This window comes from Lithobates pipiens, unplaced genomic scaffold (genome assembly GCF_037356315.1).
Source record: "Lithobates pipiens isolate NorthernLeopardFrog02 unplaced genomic scaffold, aLitPip1_a1.2 Scaffold_23, whole genome shotgun sequence".
Classification (NCBI taxonomy): domain Eukaryota; kingdom Metazoa; phylum Chordata; class Amphibia; order Anura; family Ranidae; genus Lithobates; species Lithobates pipiens.
Genome location: NW_027507785.1, coordinates 214523445 through 214547866, shown reverse-complemented (window position 1 = coordinate 214547866; position 24422 = coordinate 214523445). Strand labels below are relative to the sequence as shown.

The 24422-nt window shown below is 46.8% G+C and overlaps 1 protein-coding gene across 2 annotated transcripts in view; it reads right to left on the bottom strand.

Annotated features, from left to right (window-relative positions):
• The window catches only part of LRRC39 (leucine rich repeat containing 39), a 47270-nt gene that overhangs the window by 19994 nt on the left and 2854 nt on the right, over window positions 1–24422 (bottom strand). For both annotated transcript variants that reach the window (XM_077452835.1, XM_077452836.1), the window contains exons 2-4: window positions 17952–18018; window positions 16617–16779; window positions 11167–11272 (exon numbers count right to left, since the gene is read on the bottom strand). In XM_077452835.1, the coding sequence (XP_077308961.1) occupies window positions 11167–11272; window positions 16617–16741 (231 nt within the window). In that variant the 5' untranslated portion in view covers window positions 16742–16779; window positions 17952–18018. The remainder of the gene's footprint in view (window positions 1–11166; window positions 11273–16616; window positions 16780–17951; window positions 18019–24422) is intronic.

Here is a 24422-nt window from a genome sequence, read left to right as displayed (position 1 = left end):
ATTGTCCCTATATAAGTGGCAGCACAGCGCGTCCCTGGCATTCCGGCCAGGGAGATCGTCGAGGCAACATCTCCTGGAGAAGAAGGAGAAGAAGAAGAAGAAGAAGAAGAACGGGCGGCGGCGGCGGCGACAGAAGACCGGGCCACCGCCTGTAAAAGAGCTATAAGAAGGCGCGGTGGCCCGGCAGAAGAACCGAAGAGGGGGACAAGACCCCCGAAGTCGGGAGAAGAGGCCGGCGGCGGGGAGGAAGAAAGCCGGACTCCTCCGCTAGCAAAAGAGCTACAAGAAGATAGCGGAGGAGTCCGGCGAGAAGACCCCCGAAGACGGAAGACCCCCGGAGCTGTGCAATAAAATATTTTTTCCCTGTGTTGTGTTTTTTTTTTGTACTTTTTTTCCACAGGTGAATGGGTAGGGGTACATTGTACCCCATACTCATTCACATAGGGTGGGGGGCCGGTATCCGGGGGCCCCCTTATTAAAGGGGGCTCCCGGATTCCGATAAGCCCCCCGCCCGCAGACCCCGACAACCAACGGCCAGGGTTGTCGGGAAGAGGCCCTTGTCCTCATCGACATGGGGACAAGGTGCTTTGGGGTGGGGGGGGCCGCACGCCTCCCCTCCCCCAAGGCACCCCCCCCATGTTGAGGGCACGCAGCCTGGTACGGCTCAGGAGGGGGGGGGCCGCCCGCTCGTCCCCACCCCCTTTCCTGGCCGGCCGGGTAGCGTGCTCGGATAAGGGTCTGGTGTGGATCTGGGGGGGACCCCCACGCCGTTTTTTCGGCGTAGGGGGTTCCCCTTGGAATCCATACCAGACCTAAGGGCCTGGTATGCTCTCGGAGGGGGAACCCACGCCAAATTTTTTTCAGAAATTTGCCGTGGAGTTCCCCCTTCAGAGCTAATAATTCTGTCAAAGTCGCCTCCGTATAGACGGAGATCCGACTTGGAGGCGACCTCCATTGAAATCAATGGGTACCAGTCGCCTACAAGTCGGATAGAAGTAGTACAGGAACCTTTTCTGAAGTCGGAGCGACTTCAGTAGTGTGCATTAAGACGGCTCTCATTCACTTACATTGCTTTTTAAATGTTGTCCGACCTGAGGCGACCTGAGGCGACTAGGGGCGACCTGAAGTCGGATCAGGAGTTGCCCCTGTGTGAATGGGCTCTAAAAGATGAAGATATTGTACCTGTTTGCAGTGGCGGCTGGTGTTTTTTTTGGGGGGGGGGGCAAACACAAAACAAAAACACTCCAGGTCGGATGGTCGGCAGTCAGGTCACCTGACCTAACGTTTTACCAATAAAAAATATCACAGAAGAGACTAAATTGCACATATAGAAAATAGTATACAGTAAGAAGCATTGCCATTTTGGTGGTAGATGAATGGGTGCAGCAGAGCCTGATAAGAGGCATTGCCATCCTTGGTGGTAGAGGAGTGCAGGTAGGTGGGGTCTGAAGGAAGCACCAGTACACTGGGATTGGGGGAGTCAGGGCAGATGAATCTTGGGGGGAAGCTCCACAGCCCACATTCACCCCATACCCAAGGGTGGTAGCACCCCCTCTTGGTGGTAGCTGAGGCAGGTAGTGTAGCCTTGGAAAAGACATTGCCATCCTTGGGGATGAATGAGTGGGTGTAGCAGAGCCTGATAAGAGGCATTGCCACCCTTGGTCGTAGAGTGAAGTTTGGTGTGGCCTGAGGTAAGCACCAGTATGCTGGGTATTGGGGAGTGAGGCCAGATGAAACCTGGGGAGAAGCTCCACTGCTCAAACTTACCTCATACCCAGGGTGGTAGCACCCCCTGTTGGTGGAAGTAAAGTAGCAGAGCCTGAAAAAGGCATTGCCACTCTTGTTGGTAGATAAGTGGGTGTAGCGGAGCCTGATAAGAGGCATTGCCACCCTTAGGGTTAGATGAATGCATGCATCAGGGCCTAAGAGGCATTGCCATACTTGGTGGTAGATGACTGCATGTATTGGGTTCTGGGGAGAGGCAGTTGATCCAGAGGAAGGCAAAAAACCCCAGCATAGCATAATACAATGTGCTACAGCTAGGGAAAATATTTCTTCCTGATCCCCCGAGAGGCAATTGGATTTTTCCTGGATCAACTTTACCTATAAATGTCAGTACTCAGTCAGGTAGGTGGGGCCTGGGGTAAGCACCACCACCCTGGGTGTGGGGGAGGGCAGGCAATTGGAGCCCCACCCTCAGTGGTAGGTGAGTGGGGGTAGCGTGAGCCTGATGAGAGGCATTGCCACCCTTGGTGGTAGATGAGTGGGTGTTGCAGAGTGTCAGGGCTGGGCTCAGCCCTTCCTTCTCTAAGCTGGCTGCTCAGCTGTCGGATAATTGCCAGCTCCTATCTCTCCACAGTGACTCGCCTGTTCATGATATACTGCTCATAAGTCCTGCCTACTTAAGCCGTCCAGCCCAGATGATTTCTCCCTTCACCTTGGCCACATCTCTAGAAACGCTCTCTTGTGTTCCTGTTAAAGGCTTGCTTGGCTGACATTCCTTCTGGCTCCAGATCCTGCTTGCTGTTCTACAATGCTCATCTCTGGCTCCCTGACGTTTTGGCTTGTCTGAATATCAGTTCCGGTTTACCTTTTTTATTATTATTACAAGTGTGATTTAACTGTACTTCTGTCTCAGTCTGATTCATGCTTTCTGACACAAAGCTTGATAAAAGGCATTGCCACCCTTGGTGGTAGAGGAGTGCAGTTTGGTGGAGCCTGAGGGAAGTATAAGTACGCTGAGCATGGGGGAGTGTGGACAGCTCAAACTTGGAGGGAAGCTCCACTGCCAACACTTATCCCATACACAGGGTGGTAGCACCCCTTGTTAATGGTAGGTGAGGAAGCAGAGCCTGAAAAAGACATTGCCACTCTTGGTGGTAGATGAGTGCATGAAGCAGAGCCTAAGAGGCATTGCCGCCCTTGATGGTGGATGAGTGGGTGTATCAGAGCCCAAGAGGCATTTTCATACTTAGTGGTAGATGAGTGCATATATTACATTCTGGGGAGAGGCAGTTGACCCACAGGAAGGTGAAAAACCTCATCATAGCATAATCCAATGTGATACAACTGGGGAAAAAAATTCCATTCCTGATCCCTTTATAGGCAATTGGATTTTCCCTGAGATAACTTTACCTATAAAAGTCACTACCCAGTCAGGTAAGTGGGGCCTGAGGTAAGCACCACTACCCTGGGTGTGGGGGAGGGCGGATAATTGGAGCCCCACCCTTGCTGGTAGATGAGTGGGTGTAGCAGAGCCTGAGAAGAGGCATGGCACCCTTGGTGGTAGGTAGAGGAGTGCAGATTGGTGGGGCCTCAGGGAAGCACCAGTATGCTGGGCGTAGGGGAGCAAGGGCAGATGAAACTTGGGGGGTGCTCCACTGCCCACACTTACCCCATACTCAGGGGGTACTCAGCACCCCCTCTTGGTGGTAGGTGAGGTAGCAAAGCCTGGAAAAGGTGTTGCCATTCTTGGTGGTAGATGAGTGGGTGTAGCAGAGCCTGATAAGAGGCCTTTGCCACCCTTAGTGGTAGATGAGTATGTGTAGCAGAGCCTAAGAGGCAATGCCACCCTTGGTGGTAGATGAGCGGGGGTAGCAGAGACTGATAAAAGGCATTGCCGCCCTTGGTGGTAGAAGAGTGCAGTTTGGTGGGGCCCAAGGGAAGCATCAGTATGCTGGGCTTGGGGGAGTGAGGGCAGATGAAACTTGGGGGGGGGGGAAGTTCCACTGCCCACACTTACCCCATACCCAGGATGGTAGCACCCTCTCTTGGTGGTAGGTAAGGCAGGTAGCAGAGCCTGATAAGAGGCATTGCCACCCTTGGTGGTAGATGAGTGGGTGTAGCAGAGCCTGATAAGAGGCATTGCCACCCTTGGTGGTAGAGGAGTGCAGTTTGGTGGGGTCTGGTGGAAAAACCAGTACGCTAGGCGTGGGGGCAGAGGGCAGACTAAACATGGGGGGAAGCTCCACTGCCCACACTTACCCCATACCCAGGGTGGTAGCACCCCCTCTTGGTGGTAGGTGAGGCAGGTAGCAGAGCCTGATAAGAGGCATTGCCACCCTTAGTGGTAGATGAGTGCGTGTAGCAGAGCATGGTAAGAGGCATTGCCACCCTTGGTGGTAGAGGAGTGCAGTTTGGTGGGGCCTAAGGAAAGCACCAGAACACTGGGCGTGGTGAGTAAGGACAGATTAAACTTGGGGGGAAGATCTACTGCCCACATTCACCCCATACCCAGGGTGGTAGCACCCCCTCTGGGTGGCAGGTGAGGCATGTAGCAGAGACTAGTAGGAGGCATTGGGGAAGCACCAGAACGCTGGGCGTGGCGAGGGAGGACAGATGAAACTTGGGGGAAGTTCCACTGCCCACACTTACCCCATACCCTGGGTGGTAGCACCCCCTCTTTGTGGTAGGTGAGGTAGCAGAGCCTGGAAAAGGCATTGCCACTCTTGGTGGTAGATGGGTCTGTTTAGCAGAGCCTGATAAGAGGCATTGCCACCCTTGGTGGTAGATGAGTACATATAGCAGAGCCTAAGAGGCATTAACACCCTTGGTGGTGGGTGTTGCAGAGCCTGATCAAAAGCACTGCCACCCTTGGTGTTTGAAGAGTGCAGCTTGGTGGGGCATGAGGGAAGCACCAGTACGCTGGCCGTGAGGGAGTGAGGGCAGATGGAACTTGAGGGGAAGCTCCACTGCCCACACTTACCCCATACCCAGGGTGGTAGCACCCCCTCTTGGTGGTAGGTGACCCTTGGTGGTAGATGAGTGCATGTAGCAGAGCCTGATAAGAGGCATTGCCACCCTTCGTGGTAGAGAAGTGCAGTTTGGTGGGGCCTAAGGGAAGCACTAGTATGCTGGGCATGGGGGAATGAGGGCAGATGAAACTTGGGGGGAAGCTCCACTGCCCACACTTACCTCATACCCAGGGTGGTATCACCCCCTATTCATGGTAGTTGAAGTAGCAGAGCCTGGAAAAGGTGTTGCCACTCTTGGTGGTAGATGAGCCTGAGTGTAGCAGAGCCTGATAAGAGGCATTGCAACTCTTGGTGGTAGATGAATACGTGTAGCAGAGCCTAAGATGCATTGCCACCCTTGGTGGTGGATGTAGCAGAGCCTAACAGGCATTGCCACTCTTGATGGTAGATTAGTGGGTGTAGCAGAGCCTGATAAAAGTCATTGCCACCCTTGGTGGTAGAAGAGTTGAACCTGGTGGGACCGGAGGGAAGCACCGGAACGCTGGGTGTGAGGGAGTGAGGGCAGGGGAAACTTGAGGGGAAGCTCCAGTACCCACACTTACCCCATACCCAGGGTGGTAGCACCCTCTCTTGGTGGTAGATGAGTGCGTGTAGCAGAGCCTGATAAGAGGCATTGCCGCCCTTGGTGGCAGAGGAGTGAAGTTTGGTGGGGCCTGAGGGAAGCACCAGTGCACTGGGTGTGGGGGACTGAGGGCAGATGAAACTTGGGGGAAGCTCCACGGCTCACACTTACCCCATATTCAGGGTGGTAGCACCCCCTCTTGGTGGTAGTTGAGCTTGCAGAGCCTGGAAAAAGCATTACCACTTTTGGTGATAGATGAATGTGTGTATCAGAGCCTGATAAGGAGGCATTGCCCACCAATCTCATGTGCCCTTTGGCACGCCTGCTCCGTCTGTAACAAGCTAACATCTGTACATGACCTCTTCATCTCTCATGGCTTTAACATACTCGCCGTAACCAAAACCTGGCTTCAAAATTTGGACTCAGCTTCTCCTGCTGCCTTCTCCCATGGTGCAAGAATTAGATAAGGGTATCTCTGCGTCAGCCAATTAGATAGGTGAGGGGGAATATTGCTGCATGCACTGAGAGGGGTTATTCAAACCCAAACAAAAATAAATATTCGAATGGAGTAGTGCTGGGCTATATAAGAGAGGGGAAGGAAGGCAGGGAAAGGGAAGGTGGTGGTGAGATTGAAAAGGGGGGGGGGGGGGGGGGTTGGTGTGTCAAGGTAGGAAATTTAAGCTATTTCATATCAAGTAGACACAAAGGAGTGTGAAAAAATCCAGTGAATGTGATATTACAGCATTCAAATCAAAATCTATCTGTATACATAGACTCCTTTTGGTGCAAAAATGCTTAACCACTTCAGCCCCGGGCCATATTGCTGGTCAAAGACCAGACCACTTTTTGCGATTCGGCACTGCGACGCTTTAACTGACAATTGCGCAGTCATGCAACGTGGCTCCCAAACAAAATTGACGTCCTTTTTTTCCCACAAATAGAGCTCTCTTTTGGTGGTATTTGATCACCCCTGCGTTTTTTTTTTTTTGCGCTATAAACAAAAATAGAGCGACAATTTTGAAAAAAATGCATTATTTTTAACTTTTTGTTATAATAAATATCCCCCAAAAATATATAAAAAAAATTTTTTCCCTCATTTTAGGCCGATACGTATTCTTCTACATATTTTTGGTAAAAACAAAATTGCAATAAGCGACTTATTGATTGGTTTTCGCAAAAGTTATAGCGTTTACAAAATAGGGGATAGTTTTATGGCATTTTTATTAATATTTTTTTTTTTACTAGTAATGGCGGCGATCAGTGATTTTTATTGTGACTGCGACATTATGGCGGACACATCGGACATTTTCTGACACATTTTTGAGACCATTGTCATTTATACAGCAGTCACTGCTATATAAATGCAGTGATTCCTGTGTAAATGACACTGGCAGTGAAGGGGTTAACCAGTGGGTGGCAGTGTAGGGGTTAAGTGTTCCTAGTGGTGTGTTACTAACTGTGGGGGGCTGAGCTTTAATTTTTTGAACACTGATCTCTGCTCCAATCACATGCAGCAGAGATCAGTGTCACTAGTTGCTAGGCAGAATGGGGAAATGCTGTTTACAACGGCATTTCCTCATTCAGCCGCCCCGTGAGACGATCGTGGGTATGCCCGCGGCGATCAAGTCCGCGGGACCCGTGACCAGACTCACGGGGGTCCCGACCAGCCTGCGAGCGCGCGGCCGCTCATGCGCTCACGATGGCAGGGCGGCATTAAAGATTGGACGTACCTGTATGCCAATATGCCTGCCCGTGTCATTCTGCCGACGTACATCGGCGTGCACTGGTCGGGAACCGGTTAAATAAATTAGATGCAAAATATATCAATAAATATTTATGCAAAAATGTCTAATCAAGATAAAAAAGACATAAAATAGAAAGAATTCATTAACAACTCAAAAAATTGTCCATGTAGGCTACTGCCATATAAAGTGCAACAGTGTGGTGATCAAAAAAAACATATAAAGTGCAAGTGCCAGTATTGATAATGTCAGTGCAAGCACTGCAAACTATGTGAAAACTTTTTGAATTTTTTTTTCAATGAGTTTTAGCTATATTGCTGAGACCCAATTCATTACAGCCGCGATCAGTTTTAAATGACATTTTAAATTAAGTTTTCCTTTAGAAATGTCATTTTGCTGTGGTACTGTTCTACACATGGGAAAAATGCGTCACTACTGGCATACTATAGACACCCCCACAGGCACAATATTTAAAGGAATATTTCATTTTTATTGTTTCACTTTAAGCATTAAAAAAAAAATCACTGCTCCCGAAAAAACGCCAGTTTAAAAAAAGAAAAAAGAAAATGAATTTATACATGTCCTCTGGGGCAGGACCAGGGTCCCCAAAGACTTTTTATGACAATAACTTGCATATAAGCCTTTAAAATGAACACTTTTGATTTTTCATGTTAGTGTCCCATAGACTTTAAGGGTGTTCAGGCGGCTTTCGAATTTGCACTGAACACCGCATATTGTTCGATGTTCGCCCCAAACTTATGCTCGAGCCGAACCATTCGCCTATCCCTACTCCATACACCTACTACTTGACCTCTCTTTGGCCATTGATACTGTTGACCACCGACTCCTCAATAAATTATATTTCCTTGGCCTCCAAGATTCTGTTCTATCCTGGTTATCTGCCTATCTATGACAGCGCTCCTTCAGTGTTACCTACAACACTGTCTCCTCTTCTCCATTGCCCCTTTCTGTGGGGGTCCACCAAGGCTTTGTTCTTGGACCCCTTCTCTTCTCTATCTACACCTCCTCCCTTGGTCACTTGATAACCACCCACAGCTTTCAATACCACGTATACGCTGATGACACCCAAATCTATCTGTCTACTCCTCACCTCACTCCTTCCGTCGCCTCACGCATTACAAACCTACTAACTGACATATCAGAATGGATGAAGCAACACTACTTCCTTAAACCAAATCTCTCTAAAACTGATCTATTAATATTCCCCCCGCCCATGCCCCCTCCATGACTTTTCCATCAAAATCAACAATACAACCATCAGTCCTTCCCCTTACGCCAGGGTACTAGGTGTAATCCTAGACTCTGACCTGTCATTTCAGCCTCAAGTTCAATTCTTGTCAAAGGTTTGTAGAATTATCCTCCATAACATCTCTAAAATGTGCTACTTTTTAACAAATGAAACCAACAAGCTCCTCATTCACTCCCTCATTATCTCTCGTCTTGACTATTGCAACTCCCTTCTCATTGGCCTGCCTCTCCATACACTATCTCTTCAGTTTATCATGAATGCTGCTGCCAGACTTATGCACTTTACCAACCGCACAACCCTCTCCTACAATCCTTACACTGGCTCCCAATCACCCAGAAAAATAAATTCAAAATACTAACCACAACATACAAAGCCATTCACAACTCTAAAAGACACAAAAAATACTGCACTAGAAAGCATTACATAAATATAAAAAATCTATGTGAACACCAGCAGCTAAAAATTGTGAGATATGCACAATTCAAACAAATGGAAACAAAGGAAAAAGCTGCGCTAAAGGCAAATAAAAAATAAGTCAGTGATAAAGCCCATATAAATGAAATGAGCATATTTGTCCAGTGAATAAACAGCAAATGTGACTATAAATTAGTCCATAAACAGTGATCCAGTATGAAATCAATCAGTGCGAAATCCCTTAATCACACAGAAGCACCCTGTGAAGTAATCCACCGCCGCATAAACTGAACGCTTACCAGAGGGCAAGCTAAAATGAGCTTGCAGATATTATGGTCAGCATTGCAGCCACAACTCGTCTCCACAATATGCACCAGAGGCATCAGCAGGCAAAACCCAAAAGAAGAGAATGCTCTCCATAGAGTGAATCAGTAAACAAATGTAATAAAAATAGAAAATTGCACTTATTATAGATAGCAGCTAAATAAACATCAACCATAACAACAATGCCGGCTGGCTTGCAGACTTCCGTTCGATTGCAGGTACACAGCGATGACGTCAGCACATCAACCACCCGACGTACGTTTCATCTCAAAAGACATAGTCTACAACTAGAATCACATGTAGGGTGCCTAAATGATTTTTTCTGTGTGTTGTACTGTAATGCCTAATGTTACTACATATTAGTTCACTTGTACAATGATGTATGTGTATATAGCTGGTGCCTCTGGGGTGGAAATGGTTAATTGTGCTGCCAGTTTCCTGTGTATTCATGGTGCTGCCCCTATTGGTGGTAGATAAATACAAGGGAAGAGCAACCATGTAGACAGGCGATTGCTCCATTCTCCCCTTGGCGGGAACCCTGTCGGGGTCCCAAGGACATGGACATTATAGAATTTCTGCACTGGAAAGTTGGAGCTATTATAGGGCAAGGATAACAGGAGGCACCAGGAGTTAGCGGGATTACTGAAAGTGGAATGAAGCTGTAAGAACTCTTCAGGCCCTGCCAACCCTCCAGTGAGGACGTAATGAATAAAGTGCCATCAGTTTACAAGATCTGCCTGGTTTGAAGTTATTTGAGGTCACCTATAAAGAGTTGCATGAATGGCATACCACATAACATGGGCATGTCTGCGGCCAAGACAGTGTGAAGAGAAGATGCAGTATTAGTGTCTTAATAGGCAGTTAAGTTAACCCTCAAGGGGTTGTGGTGCTGTTGCAAGTGACTACAGTACAGGTGTCAATGTAAAATATAGCAGCCAGCCAGCTGGGAAGTTGAGGGACATGGGTTCTGGAGGTAACACATGGCACAGAGCTTCCTGGGATACAAGCCAAACAGATGGAGCAATAGCTAAACACGCATATCAGTGTCACTGGGATAAGTTGACGATTGCTAAGTTGATGGAGTCTGGTGCACACTACATGGCACCGGCTGAGAAATGCTTCATGGAGGGGGGGAGAGAATACTAATGAACTGTTATCTGGGATGTTCAGTGAGGAATGAAGTGAGATAGGTAACAGAATCCATGAGTTACTAAATGTCTGCGTGGAGAAGTGTCCCTCAATACAGAGTGCTGCCTTAACGCCACACCCCGTGTTTAGGCATATGCCTCCTGCAGCCTGCAAGGGCATGGTCACCTCACATCTACAGGTTCCCACGTAAACCCTGCCCGCACACACAAACACTTTGGTCTTTTCTGCGAAGGTACCTAGAGAGCATTAAAATATGAAATCTATGTGATAGCTCTGCTTATGAAACGTATTAATATATGTGACTATACAAACATGAAATACGTAATAAAGTGTTCCATGCCAATAAATAAAGTGCCAAACAATCAATATGTGCAGACAGTTCATAAAGAGTCCATACGAGATAAAATATATATATTTTTTTATAGAATGTGCACATAAAACTTCTCAGTGAAAACCGTGCTTCACAACAAACTCCACCCCGTGACTTGTGCTCCCTTCACGTGAATTTAATTAATTATAAGTTTAACTTGTTATAAGTTTAATTAATTCATGTGTTTCATAAGCAGCGCTATCACATAGATTTCATATTTTATTGCTGTTGACGTGGGAACACATAGGTGATAGCAGCAGCTTTTTTTTAGATACATTTTTCAGTTACCATTAGGTGGCAGCACGTAACTATTTCATTACTTTTTTGATTTACATAGAAAGCATTCTGCATGGAGACAAAAATATTTACCATGCACACTTACCAGTTGCTGACCATTTACAAGGTATCAAGCAACCAGTTAGTGATAATCTACCTTTTTAAACTCACGTACCATTTGCTTACTATACTATAAAGAAGTTTCTCCTGTGTCTCTACCTTCTCTATTTTTCAGAGGTACAGTATGTTACAGACGCTTACAAATGATCTTCACAGAAGTAATTGCACTTTTGAAGCTGACGTACCTTCCACTCCTCCTTTTCAATCCTGAGAATCAGCCTTCCATCTTCATTGCAGATCTTCTCCTTCAGCCTTGATAATTGGATACGACTCTCCCATACATTAGAGATTCTGGTGGAGCAGAGTAGTAAACACATAAGAGCATGCTCTTTTCTCCTCTTTAACTCTGTGCTGAACTTTGTCATAAAACATCAGATTAGAAGAAAGGTGTAAGAGATGCCTTGACCAGCAAGCGTAGTATTAAACAGTGACAACACTTAAGATATAGTACTGTCTGTGAGGGAATGGCCAGTCTACAGCACTATATATCACTGGTCAATGCCATACATTCTATGAATGAATGAAGGAGGGTTGGATAAATAACAGATTCTCCTTGCCCATTCATAGAATGCATTGCATTGTGGGACAATAATAATATGAGTTCTGTGAATAGTGAAGGGGACAGGAAGAGGCGAGCAAGCAGTGAAAGTACTTCGTACTGGAAGAATACTGCTTTGGGTGGTAACTGACAGCATAAATTAAGGATTTTTACAGGAAGCAACACCTTTATTTAGGTGTCAGGAACATAACATTAATCCTCTGGGAATAAATATTAAATTATTACGATCATGCAGGACTAAACACAAAACCGTATTTTCCATTGTGGATGTGTCTGTGTGTTATAGAAGGGAACAAAAACTATCTCATGCTATCTGCTTACTTTGAAGATGTATGGCCAGTAGGAGCCGCAAGTAGAGTTGCCACCTCATCCCTTTAAACCCAAACACATATTCATTTACACAGGTTCTGAGGCTAATTGAATGCAGGTACGACACTAAGTGAGTTTAGCTTCCACCTTAATCAGCCACAGAACCTGTGGAATTAATATGTGTTCGGGTTTAAAGGGATGAGGTGGCAACCCTAGATGCAAGTGAATTGGGATTCCCCACCCTGCACTGCCAGACATGCCGAATCTTCACAGTCTCCAAGAATCAAGAAACAGTTCAGTGCTTGTTTTTGTATTTTTATTGAGGGGATAAAACTTGGATAGGGAGTAGGAGTATTATGGGATGCCCATTTGACTTTGAAACATCTCTAGAGACAACTCCTAGTATATACAATCCTATAAACATCTCCTGGCTTCCTCCAGTACTTCCCTTGCTTGAAAAATTACCATTGTCGTGTGACTATGTAGAAATCTGTAGCATTACAGGCATGGACTCGCTGCCCCTATACTTGAAGGTTGTAGAGTGACAACATTAACTCATTCACTGCACTTCCTCTTGTGGTCACTGGTCCCTGTACCACCTCTTCAGGCCCTGCCAGCCCTCCAGGCTGCAGCAGCCTCTTTCAGTAGCCCTCCTGGCTACTTCACCCCAGTCCTCCTGATTGACTTTTCCTGTCCTCCAAACTGACATTCCCCAACCCTACAAACTGACACTCACCAGTCCAGACTGACTGACTCTCAGGAGATCTCCCGGACGTGCTGACTCTCTCTCCTGCTGTCCTCTCCTTGCTACTGTGCATTCAGGTAAGCATTCCTCTATATGTTGTAGAAGCACCAGCACCCGAGCTCCAGGCCCGAGGCCACCCCCACCCCCAGTCTAGGGGCCACCGAAAGCCTCCTCAGCACTCCATCTCCCACTTCAGCCCTGGAAGGTTTTAACTCATTAAAGCAGAGTTCTGCCAATTTTTTTTTTAAGTCAGCAGCTACAAATACTGCAGCTGCTGACTTTTAAATTAAGTACACTTACCTGTCCAGGGCGCCCGCGATGTCGGCACCAGAAGCCGATCTGTCCCTCGGCTCTCAGGTGCTGCCGCTACCGTCTTCGGTAAGGGAATCAGGGAGTGAAGCCTGAGCCTACTGCTTAGGTGCGCATCACACTGCATGTTCACACTCGTCCCTGCTGTCTCCTGGGACCCGTGTGTCTCCCAGAAAACAGCGGGGGGACGGCAAGGGGCATAGATACCCGCGGGTGGTGCAAGTATCTATGCCCAGAAATTGGAGCAAAATACCTGTATTAGACAGGTATTTGCTCCCCCCTGAAAGGTGCCAAATGTGACACCAGAGGGGGGGAGGATTCCAAAATGCGAAAGTTCCATTTTTGTGTGGAACTCCACTTTAATGACCAGGCCATTTTTTGCGATACGGTACTGCGTTAATTTAACTGACAATTGCGCGGGTGTGTGAGGCTGTACCCAAACAATATTGATGTTCTTTTTTTCCCACAAATAGAGCTTTCTTTTGGTGGTATTTGATCATCTCTGCATTTTTTGTTTTTTTTTGCGCTATTAACAAAACAAGAGCAACAATTTTGAAAAAAACACAATATTTTTTACTTTCTGCTATAAAACATATCCAATAAAAAAAAAGCAAAAAAGCTAATTTCTTCATCAATTTAGACTAATGTGTGTTCTGCTACATATTTTTGGTAAAATAAATTGCACTTAGCGTATATTGATTGGTTTTCACAACAGTTATCGCGTCTACAAACTATGGGGTAGATTTAGGGACTTTTTTTTTGGGCTAGTAATGGCGGCTATAAGCGATTTTTAGCGGGACTGTGACATTGCGACATTGCAGCGCACTGAGTGACACTTTTTGGGCACCAGTGACACCAATACAGTGATGAGTGCTAAAAAAAAAAATTAACTGACATTTTACAAAATGACACTTGCAGGGAAGGGGTTAACATCAGGGGCGATCAAGGGGTTAAATGCACTTTCTTAGTGTGCTTACTAACTTTGTGGGGGATGGACTCACTGCAAGAACCGAGAGATCAGTGTTCTTGATTAGCAGGGAGCAGTTCCTGACAGAAGGTTTGCTTGTTTGCTTTGCCTTGCTGATGTAAACAAAGATCTGCTTTGTTTACATCAGCAGATCGCCATTCTTTCATTTCCCAGAAAAATCGGGGCAATGTCCAATCACGATGTGTGTGCGTGCCGCAGACTAGGTTACGTGGACAACGTACAGGTACGTTTTTCACGCAGCTAGGCTGCCCTGCCACAGTATATGTGCAGTGAGCTGTCCGGAACTGGTTAAGAGGTGCCCACCCCCTGCCAGTCCTCTTGCTGGGGATTGGCTGGGGCCCTCCTCAATACTCCAAACAGCCCCTCCTAGACTCCACCCTCTACTTCTGGAAGCTTCTCCAAGGTTCTAGAGAGCAGGGGAAGTTGCTAGAGATGCTGCTTGATAAGTCATCCAGCCTCCCTGGGTCACTCATCCCTGACCCAGATTCAACTCAGTGGAAAATAGATAAAAACACTTGCCTAGTGCAGTATCCATCAACAAATTTATTGAAGATAAAATATAAAATATAACTCTTCACAAATGTAGGTAGTGAAAGCGCTCATCAAATGGTTGCAATCTCCCAGCACATTGGCTCTAATGAAGAAGGACATTCCTTCAAAATGTGTTGGCCAGAAGGGACCCTGGTGAGGTCCTTCTTGAGCTAGGGGCTTTGGCAAAGCTGGGAGATTGCAGCCACTTGTAGTCGCTTGATGAGTGCTTTCACTACCTTTGTTTGTGAGTAGTTATATCTTATATTTTAACTTCAATAAATGTATTGTTGTATAATGCACTAGGCCAGTGTGCCCTCCATTTTTCACAGTCTTCTGAGGACAACCCCAGTCCTAGAGAGCAGCAAGGCTCTAAAGTAATATCCACTTCTGACTACAGAGTTATTTTCTGACTTGGACTATAACATCTATGTGCAGGAGAACATTGTTGCTGTTGTTCAGATTCAGCCCAGGCCTGGCTGCCAGCCAAGCCAAATTTACCTACTGTACAGCTCACAAAAAAAAACTCTTCATCTAGCACACTAAGCTAGAGGGTGCTATACATATACTCTATGCAGTGCCATGTCTTGTCAGCCTAGGCCTAGGGTGGCACTTTGAGGGGGTGGGGCGGCAAAAAAGCCACCCCTGCACAAAAAAAACGCTGACCTGTCCTCCTGAGTCCTGGGTCCCGCGTCCGCCTCCTGCACAAATATAACCCATGGTGCAGCGGCCTGCTTGCTGTAGCATGGGCCGTGGCACTGTTGCTAATATTACTAGCAGTATATGGGGCGTACTTGGCAAGGGGGAGGAAGCGACTGACACGCCATAAAATGGTCTCTGACTGGCCAGACCGGATGCATGTCATTTCAGTGGTGAGCGGTGGTCCGCATACCCTCCTCCACGCGACATCCATACAATGCATTTTGTCCACAGCCCAGGAAGGAGTCTCTCTGTGACTATAGGAGAGAGAGGAGGATGACAGGAACTCCCTCAGGTGGTGGCCAGGACAGCAGGTACAGCTAATTACGATTATTTGCATATAGTCATGTGCATATAAAGTCATGTCCATATAAAGTGCTCAACATGGATTAAATGCATATTTTCAGATCATCAGCAAAGTGCTCCATGCATGTTACAAACTCATTAAACAGTCCACATTCAGTAAAAGTTCATCTACTGCAAACTTTCAGTACATTAACTTTCACTGAATGTGGACTGTTTAATACATTTGCATTGATTCCAACATGCATGGAGCACTTTGCACTATATGACCTTTCACCTGAATGTGCACTGTTTAATTAGTTTGCATTAATTCTAGCATGTGCAATGTGCTCCATGCTATAATCAAAACAAAATTAATATACACTAGTAAGCTGTGATATTTTGAAATGGCTGCACTGATTGCTACTGATGAGGTGGCACTCTTATGCTCCTTTTACACTGGGGCCGCCCATGCGTTAGAGGTAAAGCGCCGCTCATTTTTAGTGTCGATTTACCGCTGTTTAAGAAGGGTTTTTCGGCTACTATCGTGGAGTTTTTAACCCCAAAGAAGGCCACAATAGGCTGTACTGGTGGCTCCTAATGAGGCTGCACTCATAAGCTGCTCTTAAGCTGCACAGATGGCCACTGATAGGCTGCACTGATGGGCACTGATAAGGCTGCACTGTTGGGCACAGATGAGGCGGCGCTCTTAAGCTGCACTGATAGGGCTGCACTGATATGCTACACTGATGACTACTGATAGGCTGCACTGTTGGGCACAGATTAGGCAGCACTCTTAAGCTGCACTGATAAGGCAGCAATGATACGCTGCACTGGTGGCCCCTGATGAGGCTGCATTGATGGCCAATGATAGGCTGCACTGATGGGCACTGAAACTGATTCTGCATAAAACATTTAACAGTGTAATTTCATGAGATAATTTATGAGGGCGTGTTTAGGGGTGGGGCAGGGTAGAGAAAGGGATGTGGTTACAGAGGACAGGGCGGGTCTTAAACAGTAAGGGGTGTGGCTTTGACAGGAAGGGGTGGGTCATATTTCAATTAGGGGGTGCATGAGTTTAGTCAGGCTTAGGTCAGCACAAAACCTAAATACACCACTGACCGTATGTTATGTATATTAAACACAGGCACACATACATATAGTATGTAAACAGCAGGCCGCTGGCCATACAGAAAAAATAATTTTTGTCACTCACTCTCCCACGTCCTTCTTTCTTCTGCGATCTTTCTGGGCTTTCAGGTCTTCTTGGTGTTGTTGGATTCGGCCTTCCCATAAAGCTCGGATACTAGAAATGGACCCTACATACACCACAGCAGCCATGTTGCTTTCTCATACCCAAGCTGTGATTAGAAATGCCTCTGTTGACATAATATATATGTTAGAATGTTATGTCTTTCACATTTCTACAGTGAGGTAAAAAGTTACACAGAGCAGATTGTGCTTGGAACCACCATCATAATACCAATACTGCATATGAAATATTTTCCATTTTAAACTTTTTTATTATTATTTTGTTTAACTTTGCTATTAATATAGGATATATTTATTCTTATGAATATTTTTCATGAATATTTGGTTCTACAGGCTTCAAAATACCTGTTTCACCCAGTAATATATATTTTTAAGCTCAATGCCTTATAAAATCAGACGTTACCTTTGCAGTAGGGCAGCCCCACACTGGAATGGTTAGGTATTACCCAGTGCGCCTGCACGCCGCTGTCTACGGCACATGCGCCGTAGACAGCGATGGCTGTCTTCAGGTAAATATCTCCTAAACCGTATATCTAGGCTTACCTGTAGGTCAAAGTGGTTTGTAAGGGTTTACAACCACTTTAAATAGTGGGACAGGAGTAGTAGTTTTTTTTAGTATTAGTATTTCTGCACTATTCATTAAATTATTTAGGTGGATTCATTGCTTTTTCTATTCTGAACAAATTACTGTTTGTTTTACCATATGATTTCTAAAACTGATTTTTAAATCAAAAATTCTAACTTCATTATGCTTTTAGGAGCAAAAGCATCCTTCTATTAGGAAAAGCAGCAGTGTCTGAATCCCTTTAGAAGTGGAAGACACTTAGGCCCAGTTCACACCTGAAAGATTTTCTGCTTGAAAATGCTCAACAAGCCAAATCCCATTCATTTCAATGGCTTATGTACACATATGATCATTCTGTCACCTGAAGCAAAACACTTAAAGATCAAAAAAGTACATGAGCTTCTTTTTGGCAGATTATAGGTGTTTTTGGCCCCATAGACTTCAATAGAAACGCCTGACTTGAGCTTTTTACAAGCATTTTGTTGCACATTTTTTCTTCAGACAGCAGCTCTCCACCTCTAATTTATTTTCCCTTTCTTCCCTCTATGGCTTCCATATTGGCTAAAAAAAAAAACACCTGAAGCTGTAAAATGCATGTAATATGCTTCCAAATTGCTTGTAATACACTGCAAAAAAAAATGCTCAAAAACTCTCAAATAAAAACGGCAGTAAATCGCTATGCTCTGGTGTGAATTTAGCTTTACAGCAACTCACCAAGAATGAAACCCCTATTTCCAAAGATGGTAGAAATTTCACTTGTAGTGACTTGTAGTGTAGACGTCTGGAAAAAAAGCAGTGAGCTAATCATCAAAGGTATTATATATTATATATATATACATGTACATAGTCATTGTGCAAAAATACAAAGGAAAGCCAGGCGCAAAAAATTAAAACCAAGGAAGTCTTATGGTGGTGTCACACTACACTAGTGTGGTGTTGGTGTCACACTAGGCTGCTGCACCCAAACGAACGGACCCAAATTCGTACGAACGTTAGAACCCCATTGAAGTCTATGGGACTCGAACGTTCGAAATGAAAAGTTCTAATTTTAACTGCTAATATGCAAGATACTGTCCTAAAAAGGGTTTGGGGACCTGGCTCCTGCCCCAGGGGATATGGGTCAATGCCTAAAATGTTTTAAAAAATTGCAGTTTTGGCGGGAGCACTGATTTTAATGACGATTAAAGTGAAAAAAAAAAGTGAAATATTCCTTTAAATATCATGCCTGAGGGGTATCTATAGTATGCCTGTGAAGTGCCACGTGTTTCCCGTGTTTAGAACAGTCCCTGCACAAAATGACATTTAAGGGAAATAACGTCATTTAAAACTGCTTGCGGTTTTAATGTTATATCTGGTTCCTGCAATATGGTTGAAAATCATTGAGAAAAATGGCATGGGTAGCCCTCCCTGCCCATTACCAGCCCCTTTGGGTCTTGTACGGATATTAAGGGGAACCCCGTACCCATATTAAAAAAAGGAAATACGTGTGGCCCCCAGGCCCTATATACTCAGAACAGCAGTATACAGGCGGTGCAAACAAGACAGGGACTGTGTAGATTTGTTGCGTTAAGTTGAATCTGTTTGTAATTTTCAACTGGTACATTTTTAAAGTGTAGCTCCAGTCAAAAAATCTATTTTTAAGCTTTTTGGAAAACATAGGGAAGGATTACAACCCCTGTATAATTTGTTTTGCCGTCTGTCTTTTTTCATCTCACTTGCTGTTGTCTCCTTCCGTTTTCAAGTAGGAGATGTTTGTAAGTTGGATGTTTGAAAGTAGGGGCCTGCCCTATATGCTCTGCAGAAATGGCAGAACAAGGTGTAGGTTTTGCCACAACATTGTAAGCCCTCAGAGTGACTCTTGGTGGGCGCTGGAGCGCCCTGCTGTGAACGATTATATCAAGAATTGTAATTACATGCCATTGTTGAACAGTGATAGAAAAATTGACCTTTGGTGGTTGTGGTGCTGGTGCCACAACACTATAAGTCCTCACAGTTACTATGGGTGGGCACAGGAACAGGCCCTCCTGTGAAATATTATATCAAGAATTGTAATTACATGCCCCTGTTGAACAGGGGCTGAAAAATTGGGCTACTGGCACTGGTGCTGGTGCCACGACACTGCAACCTCTCCCATATACTCTAGTTGTAGTGCAGGAATGAGCCCTGCTGCAAAGCATTGCATCAAAAATTGTAATTAAACGCCCCTGTTAAACAGGGGCAGAAAAATTGGGCCTTAGGCACTGGTGCTGATGCCACGACACTGCAACCTCTCCCATATACTCTAGTTGTAGTGCAGGAATGAGCCCTGCTGCAAAGCATTGCATCAAAAATTGTAATTAAACGCCCCTGTTAAACAGGGGCAGAAAAATTGGGCCTTAGGCACTGGTGCTGGTGCCACGACACTGCAACCTCTCCCATATACTCTAGTTGTAGTGCAGGAATGAGCCCTGCTGCAAAGCATTGCATCAAAAATTGTAATTAAACGCCCCTGTTAAACAGGGGCAGAAAAATTGGGCCTTAGGCACTGGTGCTGATGCCACGACACTGCAACCTCTCCCATATACTCTAGTTGTAGTGCAGGAATGAGCCCTGCTGCAAAGCATTGCATCAAAAATTGTAATTAAACGCCCCTGTTAAACAGGGGCAGAAAAATTGGGCCTTAGGCACTGGTGCTGGTGCCACGACACTGCAACCTCTCCCATATACTCTAGTTGTAGTGCAGGAATGAGCCCTGCTGCAAAGCATTGCATCAAAAATTGTAATTAAACGCCCCTGTTAAACAGGGGCAGAAAAATTGGGCCTTAGGCACTGGTGCTGGTGCCACGACACTGCAACCTCTCCCATATACTCTAGTTGTAGTGCAGGAATGAGCCCTGCTGCAAAGCATTGCATCAAAAATTGTAATTAAACGCCCCTGTTAAACAGGGGCAGAAAAATTGGGCTGGTGGCATCACCCAGAACCAAAAATGTTCTTCCAACATATCAGCGGAGGAGGAAGAGGATAGACAATCAACATAACAGGACAGTCACTCAGCATCAGCATAGGCAGTCTTGAAGGGATGTGATATTTCTAAAAAAATTATTCGGTTACATCAGCTTCAGGTGCTTGGTAGCTGTGGGTGATCCAAGACTGATTCATCTTGATGAAGGTCAGTCGATCAACTGAGTCGGTGGACAGGCGCACCCTGTGATCGGTAACAAAGCCACCAGCAGCACTGAAGGTGTGTTCCGAAAGAACGCTGGATGCAGGACAGGCCAGTAGCTCAATTGCATACTGTGCAAACTCTGGCCAGTGATCCATCCTCAAGACCCAGGAAGCCAGAGGATTTTCGGTGGGAAAGGTGTCCAAGTCTGACCTTGTCCCTAGGTATTCCTGCACCATGTAAATCAGACGCTGGCGATGGTTGCTGGAACTGATCATACCTTGGGGCTGCGGACTAAAAAATTGTCTGAAAGCATCGGTCAGACGGCCACCTTCTCCACCGCTCCTTCTGACCGATGTCTCAGCAACACGTTGTCCAGGACCAGGAGTTTGTAACCTCCCAGTCTCTGGGAACGCGTTGCACAGACCTTTCTGCAAGGCCTCCCGGAAATGTCTCATCCTCTGCTCCCTCTGCAACAGCAAGATAAGGTCGGCAACCTTACCCTTGTACCGTGGATCAAGGAGAGTGGCCAGCCAGTAATGGTCCCACTCCTTGATCCGAAGAATACGAGGATCCTTCTGCAGGCTTTGCAGGATCAGGGAGGCCATGTAGCGTAGGTTAGCTGAGGCATTCGGCCCGGAGTCCTCTGGGTCACTAAGGACAACATGATCCGCAGTTACCTCCTCCCAGCCACGTACAAGTCCACGGATTTCTTGGGACTGTAAATCATCCCTACAAGACTGCTGCTGCTGCTGATGCTGAGTGCCAGCCTCCACCTCCATGCTGACACAATCATCCTCCTCCTCCTCCTCATCCTCTTCCTGTGTGATGGGTGGCACAGCAGGAACACTGTCTGGATAAAGGGGGCCTTGAGAGGCAAGGAAGTCCTCCTCTTCCTGCCTCTGTTCTGCCTCATGTCCCCTGTCCATTATTCCACGCAGCGTATGCTCCAAGAGGTGGACAAGAGGTACAGTGTCACTGATGCATGCACTGTAACTGCTCACCATCCTTGTGGCCTCCTCAAACGGTGACAGGACAGTGCAAGCATCCCTGATCATGCCCCACTGGCGTGGTGAGAAAAAACCAAGCTCCCCTGACCCTGTCCTGGTGCCTTAGTCGCACAGGTACTCATTGATGGCCCTCTGCTGCGTATGCAGCCGCTGCAGCATGGCCAACGTTGAGTTCCACCTGGTGGGCATGTAACATATAAGGCGGTTCTTGGGCAGGTTCAACTCCTTTTGGAGCTCAGCCAGCCGAGCACAGGCATTAAATGATCGGCGGAAATGCACACAGACTTTCCTGGTCTGCTTCAGGACATCGTGTAAGCCCGGGTACGTGCCCAAGAACCGCTGCACCACCAGGTTAAGGACGTGAGCTACACAGGGCACAGTTGTCCCTGTCGGAGGGCGGAGAGGAGGTTGGTGCCATTGTCGCAAACCACCATTCCTGGCTTAAGCTGGCGTGGCGTCAACCACCTCTCGGCCTTCCCCTGCAGAGCTGACAAAACATCCGCCCCAGTGTGGCTCCTGTCCCCCAAACAAACCAGCACAAGCACGGCATGGCATGGTTTTGCCTGCGTACTTGCGTAGCCCCTGGAACGCCTACGGAGCACCACTGGTTCTGAGGACAGAGCACTGGAAAAGGCCATGGAGGAAGAAGAAGAGGAGGGGGTGGAGGAGAGAGGTGTGTCACAACCAATAGTAGCATTTTGGAGGCGTGGTGGCGGAACAACCTCCAACACTACTGCACCTTGTCCTGCATCCTTCCCAGCTGCCAGAAGAGTGACCCAATGGGCCGTGAAAGACAGGTAACGTCCCTGTCCATGCCTGCTGGACCATGAGTCAGCAGTAATATGCACCTTACCGCTGACTGACCTGTCCAGCGAGGCAAGGACATTGCCTTCCACATGCCGGTAGAGAGCCGGAATCGCCTTCCGTGAGAGAAAGTGGCGTTTGGGGACCTGTCACTGAGGAACCACACATTGTACAAACTCACGGAAGGGGGCCGGGTCTACCAACTGAAAAGGCAGCAGTTGAAGTGTTAGCAATTTTGCCAAGCTAGCATTCAACCGCTGGGCATGTGGATGGCTGGAAGTGAACTTCTTTCGCCGGTCCAGCAGCTGGGGCAGGGACATTTGCCTGCTATAATCGGACGTGGGTGTACTGCTAGCAGAGCACTTGGCTGTGACACACCTAATTTTACACCTTAATTCCTCTCAGAGCAGGTTTCAGAGAGGACTGAAGGTCTAGTGGGGTTGGAGATCCCAGCTGATGAGGAGCAAGGAGAGGTCCGCTTTGTTCTTTGGTGTGGGTCTTTGAGGTACGCTTGCCAACGAGCTGCATGGCAGGTCAACATATGTCTGGTCAAGCATGTGGTGCCCAAGCAGCTGATGTTTTGGCCACGCGAGACACGCTTGAGACATATGTTGCAAATAGCAGCGGTGCGATCTGATGCACTCGTCTCAAAAAAGGCCCACACTAAAGAACTTTTAGAATAACGTGCAGAGGCAGCGCCCTGCACAGGCGGAGCTCTGCGGTGTGATTCAGTCGGTGTGCTGCCCCTAAGCTGGCCCCCGGAGGGCATATTGCCTCGTTGGACATGTGCCTCCTCCTCCTCCTCTCTCCTACCAGGCACCCACGTGGAGTCAGTGCCCTCTTCATCCTCTCCCTCTTCATCGCTGGAGCAAACCTGGCAGTATGCTGCAGCTTGTGGAACATGACTGCCAGATTGCTGTCCTTCTTGAGCATCCACTCTCTCTGCATTCACGCTACTGCCTTCCTCTAGCTGAGTATCATCATCAGAGCCTACAAAACACTGGGCATCCTCCTGGAGCATGTACCCAACACTGTGCTCAAAGAGTTCAGGAGACTCCTCAGGAGGACATGGTGAGTCTAGGGAAGGAGTCACTGATGATGACATTGAGAGGAGGGAAATCGATGCGTTGGCAGCTGCTTTGCTAGTACCCAGAGCCTGGGTGAGAGAGGATGAGGAGGATGAAGAGGGCTTGGTCATCCACTCTACCAAGTCGTTGGCATGTTGCGGCTCAACATGTCCAGCTGCCAAAAAGAAGGACAAGCGTGTCCCATGGCCACGTGCTGATGATGACGATGCACCGCGTCCACGACCAGCACTGTTGTCTCTAGACACAGAGCCTGCTTGCTCTCTTTTATCGGCTCCCTCCTGTCTGCCTCTCCTTGCTGGCCTTCCAGACATGGTAATGGCCTGAAGGGAGTTGGGAAAACCAGCAATTGGGTAGTGTATATTGTGCTGGAGGCACACACAACATCCACTAACTCCTGCAGATGGCAGATGGCTCAATTAGAGAAGAGCTATGTAGGTGGAAAGAGCAAGATAGCTAGCTATATAGATGGATATAGTGGTGTATACTGGGTTCAGAGCACGCAGACAGCACGCACAATCTCCTACAACTGACTGCAAGCTCTATTTAAAACGAGCAAGATAGCTAGCTATATAGATGGATATAGCGGTGTATACTGGGTTCAGAGCACGCAGACAGCACGCACAATCTCCTACAACTGACTGCAAGCTCTATTTAAAAAGAGCAAGATAGTTAGCTATATAGGTGGATATAGCGGTGTATACTGGGTTCAGAGCACGCAGACAGCACGCACAATCTCCTACAACTGACTGCAAGCTCTATTTAAAAAGAGCAAGATAGTTAGCTATATAGGTGGATATAGTGGTGTATACTGGGTTCAGAGCACGCAGACAGCACGCACAATCTCCTACAACTGACTGCAAGCTCTATTTAAAAAGAGCAAGATAGTTTGCTATATAGGTGGATATAGCGGGGTATACTGGTTTCATAGCATGCAGACAGCACGCACAATCTCCTACAACTGACTGCAATCTCTATTTAAAAAGAGCAAGATAGTTAGCTATATAGGTGGATATAGCGGTGTATACTGGGTTCAGAGCACGCAGACAGCATGCACAATCTCCTACAACTGACTGCAAGCTCTATTTAAAAAGAGCAAGATAGTTAGCTATATAGGTGGATATAGCGGTGGATACTAGGTTC